The sequence below is a fragment of the Portunus trituberculatus genome, chromosome 6 (assembly GCF_017591435.1).
Source record: "Portunus trituberculatus isolate SZX2019 chromosome 6, ASM1759143v1, whole genome shotgun sequence".
Taxonomy (NCBI): Eukaryota; Metazoa; Arthropoda; class Malacostraca; order Decapoda; family Portunidae; genus Portunus; species Portunus trituberculatus.
Genome location: NC_059260.1, coordinates 2,468,068 through 2,488,224, shown reverse-complemented (window position 1 = coordinate 2,488,224; position 20,157 = coordinate 2,468,068). Strand labels below are relative to the sequence as shown.

At 40.6% G+C, this 20,157-nt stretch overlaps 1 protein-coding gene and 1 long non-coding RNA gene across 2 annotated transcripts; one reads left to right on the top strand and one right to left on the bottom strand.

Moving 5' to 3' along the window:
• The first annotated feature begins 1,354 nt into the window (after positions 1–1,354).
• Positions 1,355–14,459, top strand: LOC123517970 (protein downstream neighbor of son homolog). The gene is made up of 10 exons (XM_045278475.1): positions 1,355–1,485; positions 2,314–2,567; positions 2,865–3,069; positions 4,000–4,104; positions 7,092–7,357; positions 7,671–7,849; positions 7,941–8,148; positions 8,976–9,165; positions 9,489–9,689; positions 13,325–14,459. The coding sequence occupies exons 2-10, from the start codon at positions 2,353–2,355 to the stop codon at positions 13,472–13,474; spliced, it is 1,719 nt and encodes a 572-aa protein (XP_045134410.1). The 5' UTR covers positions 1,355–1,485; positions 2,314–2,352; the 3' UTR covers positions 13,475–14,459.
• LOC123517995 lies at positions 10,573–19,134 on the bottom strand. The gene is made up of 3 exons (XR_006678641.1): positions 17,182–19,134; positions 13,306–13,437; positions 10,573–12,332 (listed from the first exon to the last, which is right to left on the bottom strand). It is a non-coding gene; the product is annotated as an uncharacterized LOC123517995 (long non-coding RNA).
• Positions 19,135–20,157: the final 1,023 nt, after the last annotated feature.

The following is a 20,157-nucleotide window of genomic DNA, read 5'->3' as shown; positions in this document are numbered from 1 at the left end:
GAAGAATTAGTTTTGGTTTTCTCATGTTTAATCAATAGGGGAAGGTTAAAACACGTTCCTCGGTATAAATTTGCGATGAACACTTGAAAACGACCATTCATCGATCCCTTGCCTGAACACTTGTGGTGGAAAGAGCGCGCCATTTCAGAACACAATCCCTGGCTGGTAACACTTTTTTTTTTCTTTTTTTTATTTGTCTTCACAGTCAGTCTCGTTTGTTCGTTATATATATAAAAAAATGAATAAAAACATAACTCCGGGAAACTTTCACACAAGAGTTTTCACACCTGGAAATTTCCGTTGTAGTGAGGTTTTCAGTCAATCCTTTATAATGTTAATAATGATGAATGATGATGATAAATAAATAACAATAATGTCTGAGAGTATCGTGCTTTTTGCTACCACTGTACACAGTTACTACTACCGAGGGTCCTGCTACAACCAACAGAACAACAACTACAGCAGCAACAGCAACAAGAAGCAGCAGCAGCAGCAGCAGGCAGGATCTCCAGCCCTAGTTGTTGTGGTGGAGGACCAGTGAGAATAAAGCCTCTTTTCATCCCGGCCTCTCTGTCCTCCCTGCCAGGCTAAGATAGAAGTGAGTGAGTCTTGTGTTGAGTGTCGAGTGTCTGGCCAGCGCCTCCACATGGGAAAGTTTTCATTACTTATATCAGTTGCCAGATTTCCTTATCTGTAAACTGAAGATGAGATTTCATTAGGGATTTCTTTGAACATATTCTCTTTAGCTTAAATCGCACACACACACGCCACCACTACCTATGCCATATGTCTGTGTGAAGATATATAGATAATCAATTTGAAAGGTACAAATAAGTGGGCAGACAGATAAACAGATACAGATAGATGGAGATAAGCTAACAAATTCATATTGATAGGAAAAAAAAAAAATATATATATATATATATATATATATATATATATATATATATATATATATATATATATGCCTGAAAACAAATGTATATATTCTTTTATCAATAATTTTCTCTGATATATAGTGAAAAATATTCATACATCAAGAAGAGGTGATCGATATGAAGATAATGAAAAGTATCAGTCTCATATTATAATTATCTTGTATTATATAGACCACATGCGAAACAGAATTATATAGACCACATGCGAAAAAAGAATTATATAAACCACATACGAAAGAAAATTATATAGACCACATGCGAAAGAAAATTATATAGACCACATGCGAAAGAGAACTATATAGATTCTTTTCATGTACTTATATCCCCTAAAGATGTAGACTAATACATAATACAATAGTCTGGTTTAGATAGCAAGAAAATAGAGGAAGCAGAGTTTAAAAAGCCCGGCGGTGGCTCGTCAATCGTCATGGCTTCCCGGATGTCAACAAACTAGTCAGGACAGGAGGAGCGACTGCCGAGGGACACTTCCTAATCAAACGCCTCCTGTGCCACACCTGCGGGCCACACCTGCGCCACACACACCTGGGTAAAAGCCGAATGCCACACCTTCCACCTGATAGTACTAAATAGTCAATAGTCACGTTTGTTTAAGAGTTATGGCGTATTAATATTGGAGTAGTTTGAAATTTGAAGTCTTGCCGGTGTACTCTGATTTATTTTGTTCATGATTGGTGTGTGTGAGGGTCGTGTACCTGTATACCTGTCTGTCCAGGTGCACTGCCTTGTTACTAATTACCAGGCAGGTGTAATGGGGCGATGCCAAATACGGTTTGTGAAATTTGAGGTAAAATGTCAAAACTTCGTGACAGGGTGACAGGAACAATGGAAGTCACGAAGGATGGCTGTCTGTTGGTGTCTTTCTTGATTTACTTTGATGTTCTTTGTTTTTTCTGCTTTACATCGGTGATTTTATGTTCTGGTGGTGGTGGTGTATGTGTGTGTGTGTGTGTGTGTGTGCTGATGGCCAGAGTATGGAAGACGAGAGATAGGGAGAAGGTTTTGTACTTGTGTTTCTCTTGGTAAGCTGTGAAGGTAAAAGGGGAATAAATAAATAAATTGTGAAGCTAAATACTAAAGGAAATAAATTATAGCTAAATGTAAATATTGAAGGGAATAAATCATGAAGGAAATAAATAATAAATGGTAAATAATTAAGAAAATACATAACTACTAAACAAACTTTACCTTATCTAACCTAACTCAACCTTACCTAATCTTACCTCACCCCACCCCACCTCACCTCACCTCACCTCACCTCACCTCACCTCACCTCACCTCACCTCACCTCACCTCACCTCACCTCACCTTACCTTACCTTACCCATCACCTAACTTAACCTACCCATACCCCACAGTTCTGCTTGCCCCACCCTGCCCCACCCTGCCCCGCCACCATGAGTCCTGTGGGGGATGTGGGGTCTCCGGCGCCATGGGTAAGGCCAGCGGATGTAATGAGGCAGAGGCTGAAGGCAAGAAAAAGACTCCTGCAGGCACGTATCTCTGCCACTCCCCTGCAGGTTCTGGCCCCTTCCCCAGCCCCTGCCTCCCTCTCCCCCTCCCCTGGCCATGTCGCTGCTGCTGTGGCTGTCAAGCGCAGGAATCCCTTTAAGTATGTGTTGTTTTTGTTGTTTTTATTTGTTTGGGTCATTTTGTGTGGGATTGCTGGCGTGGTAGTAGTAGTAATTGTAAATGTAGTTGTAGTTGTGGTAGTGGTAGTGGTATATTAGTAGTAGTAGTGGTAGTCTCATTATTTTATTTTTACTACTACTACTACTACTACCACTGCCACACATTTTCCTTTTACTTCACTAAGAATCACAAAGAACTGAAGTATTTGAGAGCTGCTAATCTAAACAAACCAAACCTAACCTAACCTAACCTAACGTAACCTAACCCAACCCGACAGGTCATCCCCCAACAAGCGTCAGTGCCAGGGGTCTCATGAAGTTGGTGAGGATGACACGACTGACGCCACACTCTTCCAGCTCCTCAACCCTCACCAGGACCAGGCTCTCACCACCACCACCACCAGCAGGAAGGCCCCCACCTCCTTCACCAATGTGCTGAGGGCTGCTGAGGGTGTACTGGGTGACGAGGAGGCTGAGAAGGAGGTAATGGTGATATATTTCTCTCTATTTGTCACAGGAGGATGTTAAAATAGTGAAGACTGGCCATTAATCTTCTGACCTCCACAGACCCTTCCTAATGTCAATAAAATAGTCTAATAGTACACAAATCTGAAGTTAAAAATGTGTCCTAGTACTGAAGGGGGTGAAGAAAGGTAATATTGATATTTTTGTTTGTCTTTGTGTCTATTTGTCAGAAGGGGAGGTTGAGAAGAAGGTAATGATAATGGTAGTGTGTTTGTCTGTCTGTCTGTATATTTGTCAGAAGGGGAGGCTGAGGAGGAGGTAATAATGATAATGATGATGTATTTGTCTGTCTATTTGTCAGAGGTGGAGGTTAAGAAAGTCAATGATAATATTCTATTTATTTGTTTATTTTATCTATGTAATGATAATAATAGTATGTCTATCTATCTATCAGAGGAGGAGGCTGAGAGAGAAGTGATAATCTTAATGTATCTGATTATCTATTAATTTATCTATCTATCCATCCATCATAGAGAAGACAAAGAAATAACTAATAATGTATCTATCTATGTATCTATCTATCCATACATAAGAACAGGGATTGTCAACCTAAGATTTGCAAACCACCAGGAATTTACAAGAAGACTTCCATGGGTGCTTGTATGGCTGATGTAATGATATCCTTAGCAGTGCCATTGTACATCGAGTCAGTGTGAGTCACTACATTAACACTGTGTTCGATGTCAGATTACTGGAGGTTCGGAGAGATAGTCTTATGACGCGGTTACTAACGAGAAAAAGATTGAGAACCTCTGCATTAGAAGATAGAAAAAGACAAAGAAGATAAAAGAGAAGTAATAATGTCTATCTGTGGAGGCTGAGAGAGGTAATAATAGTACTGATAATAGTAATAATAGTAATAATCTATCTATACCTCATCCTCCCCAGACCAGCAAGACCCACTGGGCAGACCACCTCCCTCTGGACTGGTGTCTGAAATCGCGGCTTCGGTTCAGGAGCAGCAAACCGTTACCATGGAAACACACATTCAAGGTAACCAGGCCTCCAGTTACCTGTTTTTTTTTTTTTTTTTTTTTTTTTTTTTTTTTTGAGGAGGGTTCTGTTTATTTATGTGCATTTTGTTGTTTGGATTGTTTTTTTTTTTTCTTTGTTTTTTTTTTAGTTTTAGTTTGTATTCCTCACTTCTTAATCTTTCTAATTTTTTTTTTTTTTTACATTACAAGGGCACTGGCCAAGGGCAAACAAAGTGTTAGAAAAAAAAATCCCGCTGGTTGCCAGGCCCTGTTAAGAGGAAAGTAGAAAGAGAAAAAACAAAAAAATCTAAAAGGAGGGTCCAGTTAACGTAAGAGGTGTCTTGACACTCCTCTTTTGAAAGAGTTTAAGTCATAGGCAGGTGGAAATACAGACACAGGTAGAGAGTTCCAGAGTTTACCAGTGTAGGGAATGAAGGAGTGAAGATACTGGTTAACTCTTGCATTAGGAAGATGGACAGAATAGGGATGAGAAGAAGTAGAGAGTCTTGTGCAGCGAGGCCGCAGGAGGGGAAGGCATGCAGTTAGCAAGTTCAGAAGAGCAGACAGCATGAAAACAGCGGTAGAAGACAGATAAAGATGCAACATTGCGGCGGTGACTTAAAGAATCAAGACAGTCAGTTAGAGGAGAAGAGTTGATAAGACGAAAAGCTTTAGATTCCACCTTGTTTAGTAAAGCTGTGTGTGGATCCCCCAGACATGAGAGCCATACTCCATACACGGGCGGATAAGGCCCTTGTACAGAGCAAGCAGCTGGGAGGGAGAGAAAATGGACGAAGACGCCATAGGACACCTAACTTCTTGGAAGCTGATTTAGCAAGAGTAGAGATGTGAAATTTCCAGTTTAGATTTTTAGTGAAGGATAGACCGAGTGTGTTTAATGTAGAGGAGAGGGAAGTTGAGTGTTATTGAAGAAGAGAGGATAGTTGTCTGGAAGGTTATGTCGAGTAGATAGTTGTAGAAATTGAGTTTTGAGGCATTGAACAAAACCAGGTTTTCTCTGCCCCAATCAGAAACAAGTGAAAGATCAGAAGTTAGGCGTCCTATAGCATCTCGCCTTGAGTCATTTAATTGTTGTTGGGTTGGGCGTCTGTTGAACGCTGTTGAATAATGCAGGTGGTATCATCAGCATAGGAGTGGATAGGGCATTGAGTCAGATTTAGGAGATCATTGATGAATAATAGAAAGAGAGTGGGTGATAGGACAGAACCCTGTGGAACACCACTGTTGATAGTTTTAGGGAAGAACAGTGACCGTCTACTACAGCAGCAATAGAACGATCGGAAAGGAAACTGGAGATGAAGGTACAGAGAGAAGGATAGAATCCGTAGGAGGGTAGTTTAGAAATTAAAGATTTGTGCCAGACTCTATCGAAGGCTTTCGATATGTCAAGGCCGACAGCAAAGGTTTCACCGAAGTCCCTAAAAGAGGATGACCAAGATTCAGTTAGGAAAGTAAGAAGATCACCAGTAGATCTGCCTTTACGGAAACCATACTGGCAATCAGAGAGAAGGTTGTGAGCTGATAGATGCCTCATTATCTTCCTATTAAGGATAGACTCAAAGGCTTTAGAAAGGCAGGAAATCAAAGCTATAGGGCGGTAGTTAGAAGGATTGGAGTGGTCACCTTTTTAGGGACAGGTTGAATGTGAGCAAACTTCCAGCAAGAAGGATAAATAGAAGTAGAGAGACACAGATGAAAGAGTTTGACCAGGCAGTGAGCGAGTTCGGAAGCACAGTTTTGAGAACAACAGGAGGGACTCCATCCGGACCGTAAGCCTTCCGAGAATCAAGGCCAGAGAGGGCCAGGAAAACGTCTTTATAAAGAATTTTAATTTTAGGGATGAAGTAGTCAGAGGGTGGAGGAGTAGGAGGAATATGCCCAGAATCATCCAAAGTTGAGTTGGTAGCAAAGGTTTGAGCGAAGAGTTCAGCTTTAGAAAAGAAGAGACAGCTGTAGAGCCATCTGGATGAAGTAAAGGAGGGAAAGACGAAGAAGTAAAGTTGTTAGAGATATTATTGGCTAGATGCCAGAAATCTCGAGAGGAGTTAGAATTGGAAAGACTTTGACATTTTCTATTGATGAAAGAGTTTTTAGTAAGTTGGAGAATAGATTTGGCATGATTACGGGCAGAAATATATAGGGCATGAGTTTCAGCAGTTGGATGGCTACGGAACCGTTTGTGAGCCGCCTCTCTATCATTGACAGCACGAGAACAAGCAGAGTTAAACCAAGGCTTTTTAGCTTTAGGGTTAGAGAAAGTATGAGGAATGTATAGCTCCATGCCAGAGATAATCACCTCTGTTATGCGCTCGGCACAAAGAGAAGGATCTCTGACATGAAAACAATAATCATCCCAAGGAAATCAGAATAGTACTGCCTTAGTTCCTCCCACTTAGCAGAGTTAAAATGCCAGAAGCACCTCCGCTTAGGCGGGTCCTGAGGCTGCACTGGAGTGATAGAACTGGTAACACTCTTAAATTTCTTTGTTTGCTGTTCTTTCATTCTCATCTATTCCTCCTCTCTTCTCTCTCCTCTTTCTTCATTCATCTTTCACATACACACCTTTTATTTACCCCTTCAGCACCATAATGTGTTTTCATATCTATTCTGCTTACTATTTGGCGATTTGACACAGCTTCAAAGACTTATGTGGGGGATTAAAATATTGAAGACTCTGACCTTTCATCTTCTGAAATCCATAGACCTTTCCTAATGTAGTTAAAATTGTCTAATCGTACCTAAAACTCAAGGTAGAAATATGTCCCAGTACTGAAGAGCTTAACTTTCTCCTCTCCTCTCCTCTCCTTTTTTTCTTTTCTTTTTCTTACCTTTTTTTTCTCTCCTCTCCTCTCCTCTCCTCTTCTCTCCCTTCCCTTCCCTTCCCTTCCCTTCCCTTCCCTTCCCTTCCCTTCCCTCCCTCCCTCCCTCCTCCCTCCCTCCCTCCCTCCCATCCACCCACCCACACTCATACACACATTCTTCCAGACATCAGAGGAGGCGTCGGGCATCACCGGCTTTGTGCGCTGCTTGGCTGGCGTGGCGGAGGGCGGCTGCAGCGGTGAGGCATACGAACGAACACTAGACACCTCTGCCAATGCTCAGTTCTTCCAGCGGTGCCTCGTCTGGCAGCATCCGGCACTCCCCTGGCTCGGCACTCTCTTCCCCCGCCACCCACACAGAAGGCCAGGTGGAGTGGGTGGAGTGGGTGGTTCCTTATCGCCAAAGGTGGTGGAGGTGCTTAGAGCGGAGTGGTACGTGGAATGAATGTGGAGTGTGTTGTGTTATTTGGTTTTCTTTGTTTTCTCTCTTTCTTTTTCTTTTTCTTTTTCCTTCTCTTTCTGGTAAGGGTGGAGTGAATGTGGAGGAGTGTGTTATTTGGCTTCTATATTACCCCCCCCCTCTCTCCTGACTCTCTCTCTCTCTCTCTCTCTCTCTCTCTCTCTCTCTCTCTCTCTCTCTCTCTCTCTCTCTCTCTCTCTCTCTCTCTCTCTCTCTCTCTCTCTCTCCTCTTTCCTTTCCCACCTCCCTCTCCCTGTCTCACACTCAATCCCCCCCCCACGGCAGGAGTGAGAGCCTGCGGTCCCTCCACCAGCTCCTGAGGGTGCGACAGTGTCCTTACTTCTACGTGTGTGGGGCGGCCTTCACTGTGCTGTTCAGGGCGGCAGGGGTGGCAGGGGTGTCCCAGGCCCATGCCCTCATCACACCCACCACCAGGGGGCTGCGCGAGGCCATGAGGGCTGAAGGTGGGTCTCTCTCTCTGTGTGTGTGTGTGTGTGTGTGTAAAGAAAAAAAATGTCATGTAATTTTGTTTGATAATACTCTCTCTCTCTCCAGACATAGAATTTGAGATGCCTTTTAATCGATCAAGCGGAGACAAGACGAAGGAAGAGGAGGAGGAGGAGGAAGAGCAGGCGGAGGAGGAGGAGGTGGAGCAAGAGGAGGAGGAGGAGGAGGAGGAGGAGGGAGAGGCGACATCCTGGCTGGAGGATCTTGGCTTGGAGACGTCACAGTTCCCTAATTTAAATCCTAATCGTTCTAAAATGTAAGTTCGTTTGTGCGTTTGTTTTTGTTGTTTTATTGATTTATTTGTTTGTGGTGATTTATTTATTTTTTTTATTGATTTGTTTATTTATATTTTTTTCTATATTTGCCACTTTTTTTTTTTTTTTTCTCCCCCGATTCTTGTTTCTTCTGCTCTTTGTTTGTTTATTTTCTTCCTATCTTCATTTATTCTTTTTTTTTTTGTTTTGTTTATTCACTTATTTCATCTGCCTTTTTAATATTTCTTATTTATTTAGGTTATTATATTTCATTTGTCTTTTTATGGTTCCTTTATTTTAAATATTTATTTATTTTTTTTTTAGCTTTGTTAGTGTTGGCAGTGACTGTGCTTTTGATAACTAGGAAAGTAATTGTAGTTATATTTTTTCTTTTCCTTCAGTTTCATGTTTTGAATGAAAGAATATCGAAAACTAGGAAAATAATTGCCTCAGTTTTATTTGTCCATTTATTAACACTTATTAGTCCATTTACTCATTCTATGTCTATTTCATTTACTAACACTTCTTCTATGTCTGTTTCATTTACTAACACTTCTTCTATGTCTGTTTCATTTACTAACACTTCTTCTATGTCTTCATTTATTAACTCAATGCCTTTTTAAAATTTCTGTAACAATTTTTTTTTTTTTCTTGAGTGAGTTTCATGTTTTGGTTGAGAAAGAATATGAAAAACTAGGAAAATAATAATGTTTTTGGTTTTGTTTGTCTTCATTTATTAGTTCTACCTTTTTAAAATTTCTGTGACTTGTTTTATTCATTCAATCCACCCAGTGTTGGGTGGATAGACTTAACTTCCATCCACACACAGGGAGCGGGAACGTCAGGTGGATTCGCGACTGTCCTCGCTGGTGTGTGTGGAGGGAATGGAGACTCAGGCACTCATCAACTTCCTCATCAATAGCAAGAGTTGTGTAGCCCTCACTGGGGAGCTGGCCGGCATCCCCCCAACACTCCTGGCTCCGGTCGCTTTCCAGGGGGCCACGCTACGTCCCCTAAAGGTCCTCTGTGTGTGTGTGTGTGTGTGTGTGTGTAATATGTTTTTCTTTAATATGTTTTTCTTTAGTGTGTGTGTGTGTGTGTGTGGTGGTGTTTTAATTTGTCATTTTATTAACACCTTTATATTTTCTTGTATTCACTTTCTTACTCTGTCTCAATGACCTGTCTTATTTCTTTATACTTGCCTTTTTACCTCCAACATTCTTCTTCCTTCAATCTGTGTACAAGTCTTCCCTCCTTGCTGGTGTCTTCTTCCCTTCATCTCCACCTGTACTCATTTCCTTCACTACCAACACTGCACCATAACATTTTCTTGGCCCTGCAGGTGAAGGGGGGTGTGGTGCGTCAGGGTGGCACCACACACTACAGCATGGAGGTGAGTGGTCCAGTGCTGCCTCACACCGTCCACCAGCTGACCTCTCTTCTTGCCCAGACTGTTGACACCTTCACGCTCTCCCTCGTGCCAGTCCCCTCCAGCCTCCCCTTCACTCTCCACACTCAGCGAGAGGCCACAGCTGTGCCTCAGGTAGGGTGGTGGTGGGACTGGTACCTGTATCCAGTAGTAGTAGTAGTAGTAATAGTATACTCCTTTTGCAGTAAGGTGACAGTTCCCCCCTAAAATAAGCCCAACCCACAACTTTCTGTATTGACAGGTAAAGTACATGAGATCTAACACCAGCCTTTTCTGCCTTTCTCTGACACGCACACACACACACCTGCTGCTTTAGGGAGGTTATGCAATCTCATGCTCAAAATGTAACAATGGTGTGTGTGTGTGTGTGTGTGAGTGTGAGATAATGAAGATTCAATTACATTTTAAATAGGGAAGTAATATAAATATACAATGCAGATATGTACAGTAGCTCACAAAAGTATAGGTGCAAAATTCGTCGAAACATTGTGGAACATGGGGAGAAGCTAACCGAAACTTGACTGTCCGTCTTGTCATATGTTTGTAGACCTGATGCTCCTAGTTATCCCTCCACACACACACACACACACACTCTCTCTCTCTCTCTCTCTCTCTCTCTCTCTCTCTCTCTCTCTCTCTCTCTCTCTCTCTCTCTCTCTCTCTCTCTCTCTCTCTCTCTCTCTCTCTCTCTCTGACCTTTCTTTCTCCTCTTCTTTTCTTTCTGCCCTTTACTACAGATGATGAAAAATCTTAATTATTTAACTGTCTCACTCCAGACATTTCGAAACAGTCCACCGGTTCGATTCTTCCAAACCAGCAACATACAGGCATACCAACCCTCCCCAGAAAACCTGATCGAATATGTCCATAGCTATTGGACCCCTATGCACTGATAGTTTTGTGAGCGACTGTACATAGTTTATAAATGTAAGGGGTGCCAAACAGTGCTACCCCCCCCACCCAGGACAAACAATGCAGGATAGGAAAAAAGCTCAAGTACCGATAGGCAGCACAGTTCATTGTTGGTTTACTCTTACAAGCTCAATATTTAGTGTAGAGTTGGTAGAGATACAGACACGATGGAGGAGCACACCGCTGCTGTCCTTTGAGAGATGGAGTTTAATACAGAGCTTTTTGAGTCCCTTTTGTCTTGCTACCCTGCTGGTCTTTAAGGTGTTGGTGACGCCAGTGGAGCAAGCACTGAATATTGAGCTTGTAAGTGTAAACCAACAATGAACTATGCTGCCTATCAGTACTTGAGCTTTTTTCCTATCCTGCATTGTTTATCCTGGGTGGGGGAACTAGCATTGTTTGGCATCCCTTACATTTATAAACTATGTACATATCTGCATTGTATATTTATTTATATTACTTCCCTATTTAAAATGTAATAGAATCTTCATTCTCACACAAACACATGCACACACACACATCATTGTTACATTTCAGGCATGAGATTGCATAACCTCCCTAAAACAGCAAGTGTGTGTGTGTGCATGTGCATGTGTGTATGACAGGAAAGGATGGTGTTTATTTATACCTGATGTATTTTACCTGCCAATCACAGAAAAGGTGTGGCTGGAGCTTATTTTAAGGGAAGTGGTCACCTTACTGTGAAAACGAGTATACGTAATAGTAGTAGTAGCATTGTCTAGAACTACAGACTGCAGCCCAACAACTGGCCATCATATAGTCTGGGAGGAAACTGCAATTACAATGCAAATTTATGTATTGAAGGCAGCTCATTTCTGTATTCAAGGCAGCTCCTTACACCCCCACAAGTGAATAATTGATTCTCAAACTAATGAAAAATGGTTCCATTTTAGATTCAGCACATAGTAAATCTAAGGTATGTACTGAGAAAGGAAATAAGAGAAACTCAGATTATAGAACTTGAAGATTCCACAAAGATTTATGAAATGACTGAGAAGGAATTGCTTGTGAGCCACACGTAAGCTGAAAGCTGCAGTGTGTAGACGTGCGGCGTCTGGAGGACATCAGGTCAGGTGGAGGCATCAGCAAGGTGGCACTCCCTCGCTCACGTGTCACGTTTAGGATGGCAGGACACTTTCATACAGAAAACGCACCTTAATTTTTACCTCAATGGTGATGTGCAACAAAGTTAGAACAGTTTTGGAAATCCACCAGTTTATATAGAAACCGAGGGAGAGAAAGTAAGACAGACACAGAGGGTAAGGAGAAGGAGCAGGGTTTGAAGTTTCTCTCCGTCTGTTTCTATGTTTCTATGATGTATTTCTGAAACTACTGCAACTTTGTTACACATCAGCGTTCAGGTAAAAATCAAGACGTGTTTTCGTGTAAAAGTCCCTGCCATCGTAAACATGACACAGGAGTGAGGGAGTGCCATCTTGCCAACACCTCCACCTGACTTGACATCTTCCAGATGCCTCATGTCTACACACTGCAGCCTTCAGTGTACGTGCGGCTCACAACCAATTCCTTCTTCAGTCATTTCATAAATCTTTAAGGATTCTGTTCTATAATCTAAGCTTCTTATTTTTCTTTTAATTTCTACTGAATTTAAAATTGAATAATTTTTCATGAATTCAATAGTCAATTATTTGCTGGTGGGGGTGTGGGTGTAAGGAGCTGCCTTCAGTGAGTACATAGATTGTGTGTTTTGCACTTCCAGTCTATATGGCAGCCAGTTGGGCTGCAGTCAGTCCTCCAGTTCCCATAGTAGTAGTAGTAGTAGTAGTAGTAGGGTGGTGGTGGACTCTGGTACCTGTATTGTTTCTGAAAATAAATGAAATGGTATATAGTAGTAGAGGTGATGGTGGTGTGAATGGTACTATTGCTGCAATTACTCTTTTTATTACTGTGTGTGTGTGTGTGTGTGTGTGTATTATGATGCTACTTTTACTTCTACTACTGTTTCTCCTCCTTTTGTTACTACTCTTATCATATTTCTTATGGTTTACTACTAGTGTTATTGTCTACCATAATCTTTTTCCTCTCCTCGCACTTATTAGATATTCCTCTTTATTTATACAGTGGAGACTCAATACTCGAACGTCTAAATAGTCAAACTTTTCAATAGTCAAGATAATTGATAAATACAAGAAAGGAGGAAGAATAACCGATCTTACAGCCGAGTACTATATGGCTAAATCTACAGTAGCCACAGTACTGGAGAAGTAAGCTCATTAAAAGAGATGATGTGGTGATTGGTGTGAAAAGGTAATTTAAGCAACCTGCGGCAATGGAAGAAATGAAGAAATTGTTGATTATGTGGATAAACGAAAAGCAGATGGCTGGTGATTTTTTTTATCAGAGGCCATAATTTGTGTGAAGGCTAGGGTGCTGCATCTTGATTTTTTTCCGATACTACATCTGACTCCAATGAAGATTTTAAACCAAGTAAGGGTGGTTTGGGAATTTCAAGAAAAGAACTGGAATTCATTCTGTTGTGAGGAAGAGAAGTGTTTGCCAGGACACAAGTCCATCAAAGACAGCCTAACCCTGCTTCTGTGCGTCAGTGCTAGCGGCGACTGCAAAATTAAATTGCTACTTTTTTCTTAACTTGGGTTTGGCAATGGCTGGAACAAATTACCTTATTTATAGGTTATCAATAGTCAAACTTTTTAATACTTAAACAGCCATTTGAAACTAATTAAGTTTGAGTATTGAGTCTCCACTGTAATTACAGTTACTACTACTGCTTACTAATTAATTAATTTGTATATTAGTTTCTACTGCTTATGTTTACCTGTCATCTCTCCACACAGGCGTTTGCTCAGGAAGGTTTGGTGGACTGTGGTCTGGACGCCTCCACTAGACAGCTCCTGTGTGCCCCTGCTGCCTCCCATCCTCCCCTGCCACACACCTACAGGGAGGTTACCTATCAGGACGAAAGGTATACTTGGAGTGACAAATGACAACGGTTCTACCTTAGGATCTTGCTTGTGTGAGTGTGTGTGTGTGTGTGTACTGGTGTTATATTTTTTATCTGTGTACTGGTATTATATTTTTATCTCTGACGCAGCTGTTTGTGTGTTTGTCTTGATGGCGTAGACTTGTTTTTATGGTTGTAGTTTTAAGGATTGTGCGTATACGTATTTTAGTTGCAAGGTGTGTAAAATGACGACCTCTTGTGAAATGTGAGCGAGGACTGTTTGTGTTTTAATTGTAAGGTGTGCAAGATGACCTCTAGTGAAAAGTGAGAGTACTTTTTCTGTGTGTGTGTGTGTGTGTGTGTGTGCGTGCACGTGTGTTTTAGAGTCACTGAAGGGCCACCTCTGTACAGACAATCTCAGATTGATTCAGGAATAATGTAGTATTTCTCTTATGTTTGGACCACAAGTCTTCCTCAGAGAAAGACTACAATTCAAGGCTACACAGCTTATGTATAGTTTCTTGCAGCTTAGCTCATGGAACGTCTGAAGGCTTCCCACAGGTTGAGCTGCAAGAAACTGTAAATATGCTGCATATCTTGAGTAGTAGTGTCAGAACTCTAGTCCAAATGTAGAAGCACAGTATTCCCGAGTCAACCTGAGATGTGCCTACCTCCTCCTCTACTCTGCTGTCAATATATATATATATATATATATATATATATATATATATATATATATATATATATATATATATATATATATATATATATATATATATATAGTGACAGCTTAGCTATTTGTATTTATATATGACAGGCAACTAAATATAAACTTTGTATTGTGGCAGGAATAAGTAAAAGCTAGTTGTACTGTGGCAGAAATAAGGTAATTGTATGTAATATGCTGCAGGACTAAGTCACTTGTACTAGCTGCTCTTTGTGTGGTGCTGGAGACTAAGTTGAAAATACTTGACTCTCCGGAGAACATGTACAAAAAATGTGTACATTAAATAAAAGCCTGAAATGCTTTGGTTTGTTTCTTTTAGTAAATAGTCATTTACTTTGTCTCTGGAGAGTCTTTGGAGTATCCTGACTTGGTAGGGATATATTAGGGGTATTTTTCAAATTTTTGGTGCATTTTTCTAGGATTTACATGCATCATTTAAAGCCTTAGTTGCAAATCTGGTGCATTCACAGTAATATAGCCATCTCCAAAATAAATAAAGATTGTGCATAATTTGGATTTCAAGATTTTTTTTTGGGGTGGTTGGCCATTTTATGAAATGCTTTTGCAAAACATCCTGTTAATCCTAGAGAAACTGCATCAAAACAGAAATGCACCCCTTAAGAAAACTGTACTAAATCTATTAAACCAATAAGGAGCACACACCAACTATTTATACATTTATATTGCTCCTCAGAAGACCACAGGATTGTGAATAAAAATATTACACTTCCTTCTTTAGTTTATTAGTTACCCTGACTGACACCATCACATCTTGGATAAGGACACAGCTTGGTGGAAAGATAACTGACAAAAAATTCCTTTAAAATACAATACTGCAATAAAGAACAGAGTGGTTTGGTGAACTTACTGGCAGGTAGATAAATTAATGTGCGCCACCACTATTTGTACTAAATTCCCAGCAACACCTACCCTGACTTCATAAAGGATACCGTTGTTATTACAAGAATTAGGGTGTCAGGCTTTGTCAGCTGGCTAGGGGGGAACAACCCTCCTTATGGACCTCTATCAAGACACCACAAAGCGACTATTGCTTACTCCTCTATTTGATGCACTAGACACACACTACCTTACCTATATAGGATGTAACAAGCTTCATCCAGTTCTAATAAATTCTGAACTCCTTGCCTGTTTCCTGTTTCCTATGTCTGCCTGCTTCCTATCTCTACCTTCCTATGATCTAATGAAATTTTTGAAAACCCTTCTCACTTAATTACCGATTTCGACAAAGTTCAGGAAATGGCCCTTAAGTCGCCTTTTCCTACTCTTGCCCGGCTCTGTTTCTTACAACATAAATATATTCAGTCTGTCTTAGAGGGAAGGACACCGTGTGATCGGACTAACAATCAGCTTAACTCCTCAAGCCTCATTTCTTTCCAGTCCATGGCCGGGCACTGCCACTGTGGCACTGTCTGAGAGGGAAGGAAACCGTGTGATAAGACTACCAATCGGGCTAATTCCTCAAGACTCATTCCCTCACACTCCTCGGTGGCCAAAACGTGAGGAATGGACTGTGAGAGGAAGCTGTGCAACAAACCGGCGCTTCCAACAAATGGTTAGACATGGAGACCGGACAGCAACAAGGAAGCTAGAACGATGTAAATGCAACTTGCTAATACACAATGTCCAAGGACGTCTTCACTGCGACTAACGTGGATTGCCTACTAACTGAGCCGCCTTATGTTGTTACACGTGTCATTTTTCCACTCACCACCACCACCACCTGTGTTAATTTTCCTCGTTCCTTTAGTTTCCTCCTGATCGTCCCCTCGTTTGATTTATCTACCTCTCGCTCGCGGTACACCCTCCTTCAAATAAAATAAATCAATAAATCAATGAAGCAAAACAAGTAAACCGTAATAATTCCCCAAGTATGAACTACGAACACATCTCCCTATATACTTGATCACGAAACACTAGACAGCCTGGCAAAGAAATACCTAGTAATTATTTCCTGGGTATGAACACGGACCTAAATTAAACTACGCACAACCACGAAACCCTAGAAAGCTTGCCAAAGTAATGATAGCTAGTAATTATTTCGTGAGTATGAACACGTATATAAGTTTCACCCTACATACTTAATCACGAAAAACTACTCTACAGCGGCTCTGGGACTGAATGGTGTCCTAGGGGAAGCGTGGTTGTCAGATCTTAAAAAAATCCGTGAGCTGTCCTTGTAATAACTGCGCTGATCAACAGAAAAGTATTACTCACAAAAGATCAATTACGCTATCAATAATTACAATACGTTTTGAATCCAGGAGCCATTTTAGCGTAGACAGACTATAATTAATTCCTGGTTATGAAGACGTATTTAAAATTCACCCTACACACTTAAATCACAAAACACTAGAGTCTGGCAAAGAAATAATGACAAATTGACCGTTCGTGGTGTAGCCTATGAACAGATGGCAGAGTAACCAGTGCGCCAGACCGCCACATTAGTAAACATACCACGCTCCAACAGTTACAGCATCATTCCTAACTGGAGGTCTTGTCGTGTTAGGGATGAGGGTGTGCCGAGCCAGGGGTGCATTTAAATCTCCTATACTTCCTCCATGTCATTGTAGTCAAGATTAAGTTTCGGTGGTTCACCAGTCATTGTGTGGTGAAGACTTGCTGTTAAGGAATTTCACGTAACAGGTGGGCAGGCATTCAGCACGTGATTCTCTCTCTCTCTCTCTCTCTCTCTCTCTCTCACACACACACACACACACCCGGTAGCTCAGTGGTTAGATCGCTGGCTTCAAAAGCCAGAGGACCGGGGTGGAGATATTTGGGTGTGTCTCCTTTGACGTGTAGGTGGTGTTCACCTAGCAGTGAGTAGGTACGGGATGTAAATGGAGGAGTTGTGACCTTGTTGTCCCGGTGTGTGGTGTGTGCCTGGTCTCAGACCTATCCCAAGATAGGAAATAATGAGCTCTGAGCTCGCTCCGTAGGGTAACGTCTGGCTGTCTCGTCAGAGACTGCACCAGATCAAACAGTGAAACACGACCACTTACTTCCACAAGGACGGAGGATGACGGGAGGAGGAAGGAGACAACCACAGCAACAGGAAAGCGGACGGCGGTGGGCGGCGAAGCGGACCACGAACAACGAAGCGGACAGCAAATCACCACCACCACCACCAGCGCTGAAATGGCCGACCCTTCCAGGAAATGCTTCGTCTTGTGTTAGTTTCGAATCAGACTTGAAGTTCGAAGATTTTGATGCGAAATGAGTGAATGTGTTTGTTTTGTTGTTGTTTTATTCACCTACGAGTACATTATGAGGCGTTTATTAGTTAGATGTAGCGTTGAATATAGTACTTTTCATGTATTTATTTATTTATTATATTTATTTATTTTTTTGTTAAAGTTCCAAGTCTGTGCTTCGAAAACTTTAAAACTAAATAAAATAATCTTTGCTGATATTGTTATTCTGATCTTGAGTTGATTATGATAAGTTAGTACGTTAAATATGTCAAAGATTATATCAATGTACTCTTTTCAAGCCAAGTTTTGTAGTTTTAAGACAATAATGATTGACTGATTCAATTCTTGTGAAGCCTCGTGTCAACTGAAGTAATGAATGTAAACTTACTTTCTTCTAAGTGTTCGTAAGATTAACTTGAAATAAACAAATGAACAACAACAATAACAACAACCACAACCACAACCACAACCACCATTACTACTACTACTACCACCATCACCACCACTAACCACATAAATTATCTCAATAAAACAACTTCCTATATAATCAATGGTGTATATTTCTTTACAGCCTTGAATCCATGTCACCCCAATGCAAATATACAGCAGGTCAGGGACACACTACGGGGAACACACCATACAGGGCTAATCCAGGACTAATACAAGGTGAACTACTTAATTAATGGCTGTCTTTCTCCTTCCTTGATACGTTATTGTGCTCATCTTCTTATCTCCTTATCTTTTTACAATCTCTATAAAATCAAAGTCTGTTCTATTTATTCATTTATTTATTTCTATTTGATTTTTTTTGTCATATAATCTTCCACGAAAAAAAATAAGAACTGATTTGTTTTTTTATTTATCTATTTAGTTATCTATTCATTTGTTCCTCCATTCAACTTTATTTTGTTCTATTTCTTTGTTTCCATGTGTTTTATTTATTTGTTTCTTCATTCAAGTCTATTTTCTTCTATTTCTTTCTTTTCCACGCGTTCTATTCATTTTCTTCATTCAATTCTTATTTTATTCATTTTCTTGCACGCCTTATCGACAAAATGAACGCTATAGATCTATTTATTTACTTATTTTATCTATTCATCCATATTTCATTACTTTTATCTCTATGCAGACAACCTCCTTTTAATTCTTCTTTTTTTTTTCACATCAATGTATATCTCTAGAGTATTGCACACGCTCTACACATAAACATCTATTTCTTCACATATAATAAATTTCCATGTGTATATTCTACATAAAATTTGTATATTTCTCATCAAACTAACTTTTTTTTTTTTTTTTGCTTTTATCTAATTTATTTTGTATTTATTTATTATTTGTATATTATGTCGTGTGTGTGTGTGTGTGTGTGTGTGTGTGTGTGTGTGTGTGTGTGTGTGTGTGTGTGTGTGTGTGTGTTAACCACTCGTCCGTTTCTATCTACCGTTCTGTCCTACCTAACACACACACACACACACACACACACACATCATCATCATCATCATCACCACCATCATAACCATTTACAAACACATCACACACAAATGGACGGAACTCGGCAACATGTACAACACCACCGCAACACCACAACACCAACAAGAACACCTTTACAACCTAAGTATCTTTACACCAATTGCCTTTTAACCCCTTCAGTACCATGACGCGTTTCCATATTCACTCTGGTGACTATTTGGTGACTCTATACAGCTTCAGAAACTCATGCGGGGGATTCAAATAGTGAAGACTGTGGCCATTAATCTTCTGACCTCCATAGACCCTTGCTAATGTCAATAAAATGGTCTAATGGTACACAAATCTTAAGGTAAAAATGTGTCCCAGTACTGAAGGGGTTAAAATAGTGAAGACTGTGACCATTAATCTTCTGACATCCATAGACCCTTCCTAATGTCAATAAAATGATCTAATGGTACACAAATCTCAAGGTAAAAATGTGTCCCAGTACTGAAGGGGTTAAAATAGTGAAGACTGTGACCATTAATCTTCTGACATCCATAGACCCTTCCTAATGTCAATAAAATGATCTAATGGTACACAAATCTCAAGGTAAAAATGTGTCCCAATACAGAAGGGGTTAAAATAATGAAGACTGTGTGTGACCATTAATCTTCTGACCTCCATAGACCCTTCCTAATATCAATAATGGTCTAATGGTACACAAAACTCCCGGTAAAAACGTGTCCCAATACTGAAGGGGTTAAAATAATGAAGATTGTGACCATTAATCTTCTGACATCCATAGACCCTTCCTAATATCAATAATGGTCTAATGGTACACAAAACTCCCGGTAAAAAATGCGTCCCAGTACTGAAGGAATTAACTCTTTCTTCCATTTTCTAACTCAATCACTAAACTTCCCACGTCCACTTTAAGACCGTGAGAACCAAATAAACTCATTACAGACCACGACAGTTCAAATACACGAAGCAATACGCGAGAGGTTAATTTGAGACTCACTTCGAAGCTTCAGTCTGGTTCGATGTGGTTCATGGTGGTCTTACTTGTGCTGGGCTGGTTTTTTGAGTGTTTTCAGGAGGAGGAGGAAGAGGAGGAGGAGGAATGGGTAATAACAAAGGAAAGAGGAAGATGTGAGAGTAAGAGGAAGAGGAGAAAGAGAAGGAAGATAGTTTAAGTGTTCGTAGGTGGAGGAAGTGGAAGAGGAGGAGGAGGAGATGGAAGTGTAGGAAGAGAGAAGGAGAGTGGGTGATAATGAAGGAAGGAAGAAGGAAGATGTGGGAGTAAGGGAAGACAAAGAAGTGAAGGAAGAG

Bases quoted from the DNA above. Each gene is read 5' to 3' on its own strand.
- LOC123517970 (XM_045278475.1), top strand. From the start codon at position 2,353: ATGAGTCCTGTGGGGGATGTGGGGTCTCCGGCGCCATGGGTAAGGCCA. The intron at 3,070-3,999 runs GTAATGGTGATA...CATCCTCCCCAG, and splicing joins ACGAGGAGGCTGAGAAGGAG to ACCAGCAAGACCCACTGGGC. The intron at 7,358-7,670 runs GTACGTGGAATG...CCCCCACGGCAG, and splicing joins GAGGTGCTTAGAGCGGAGTG to GAGTGAGAGCCTGCGGTCCC.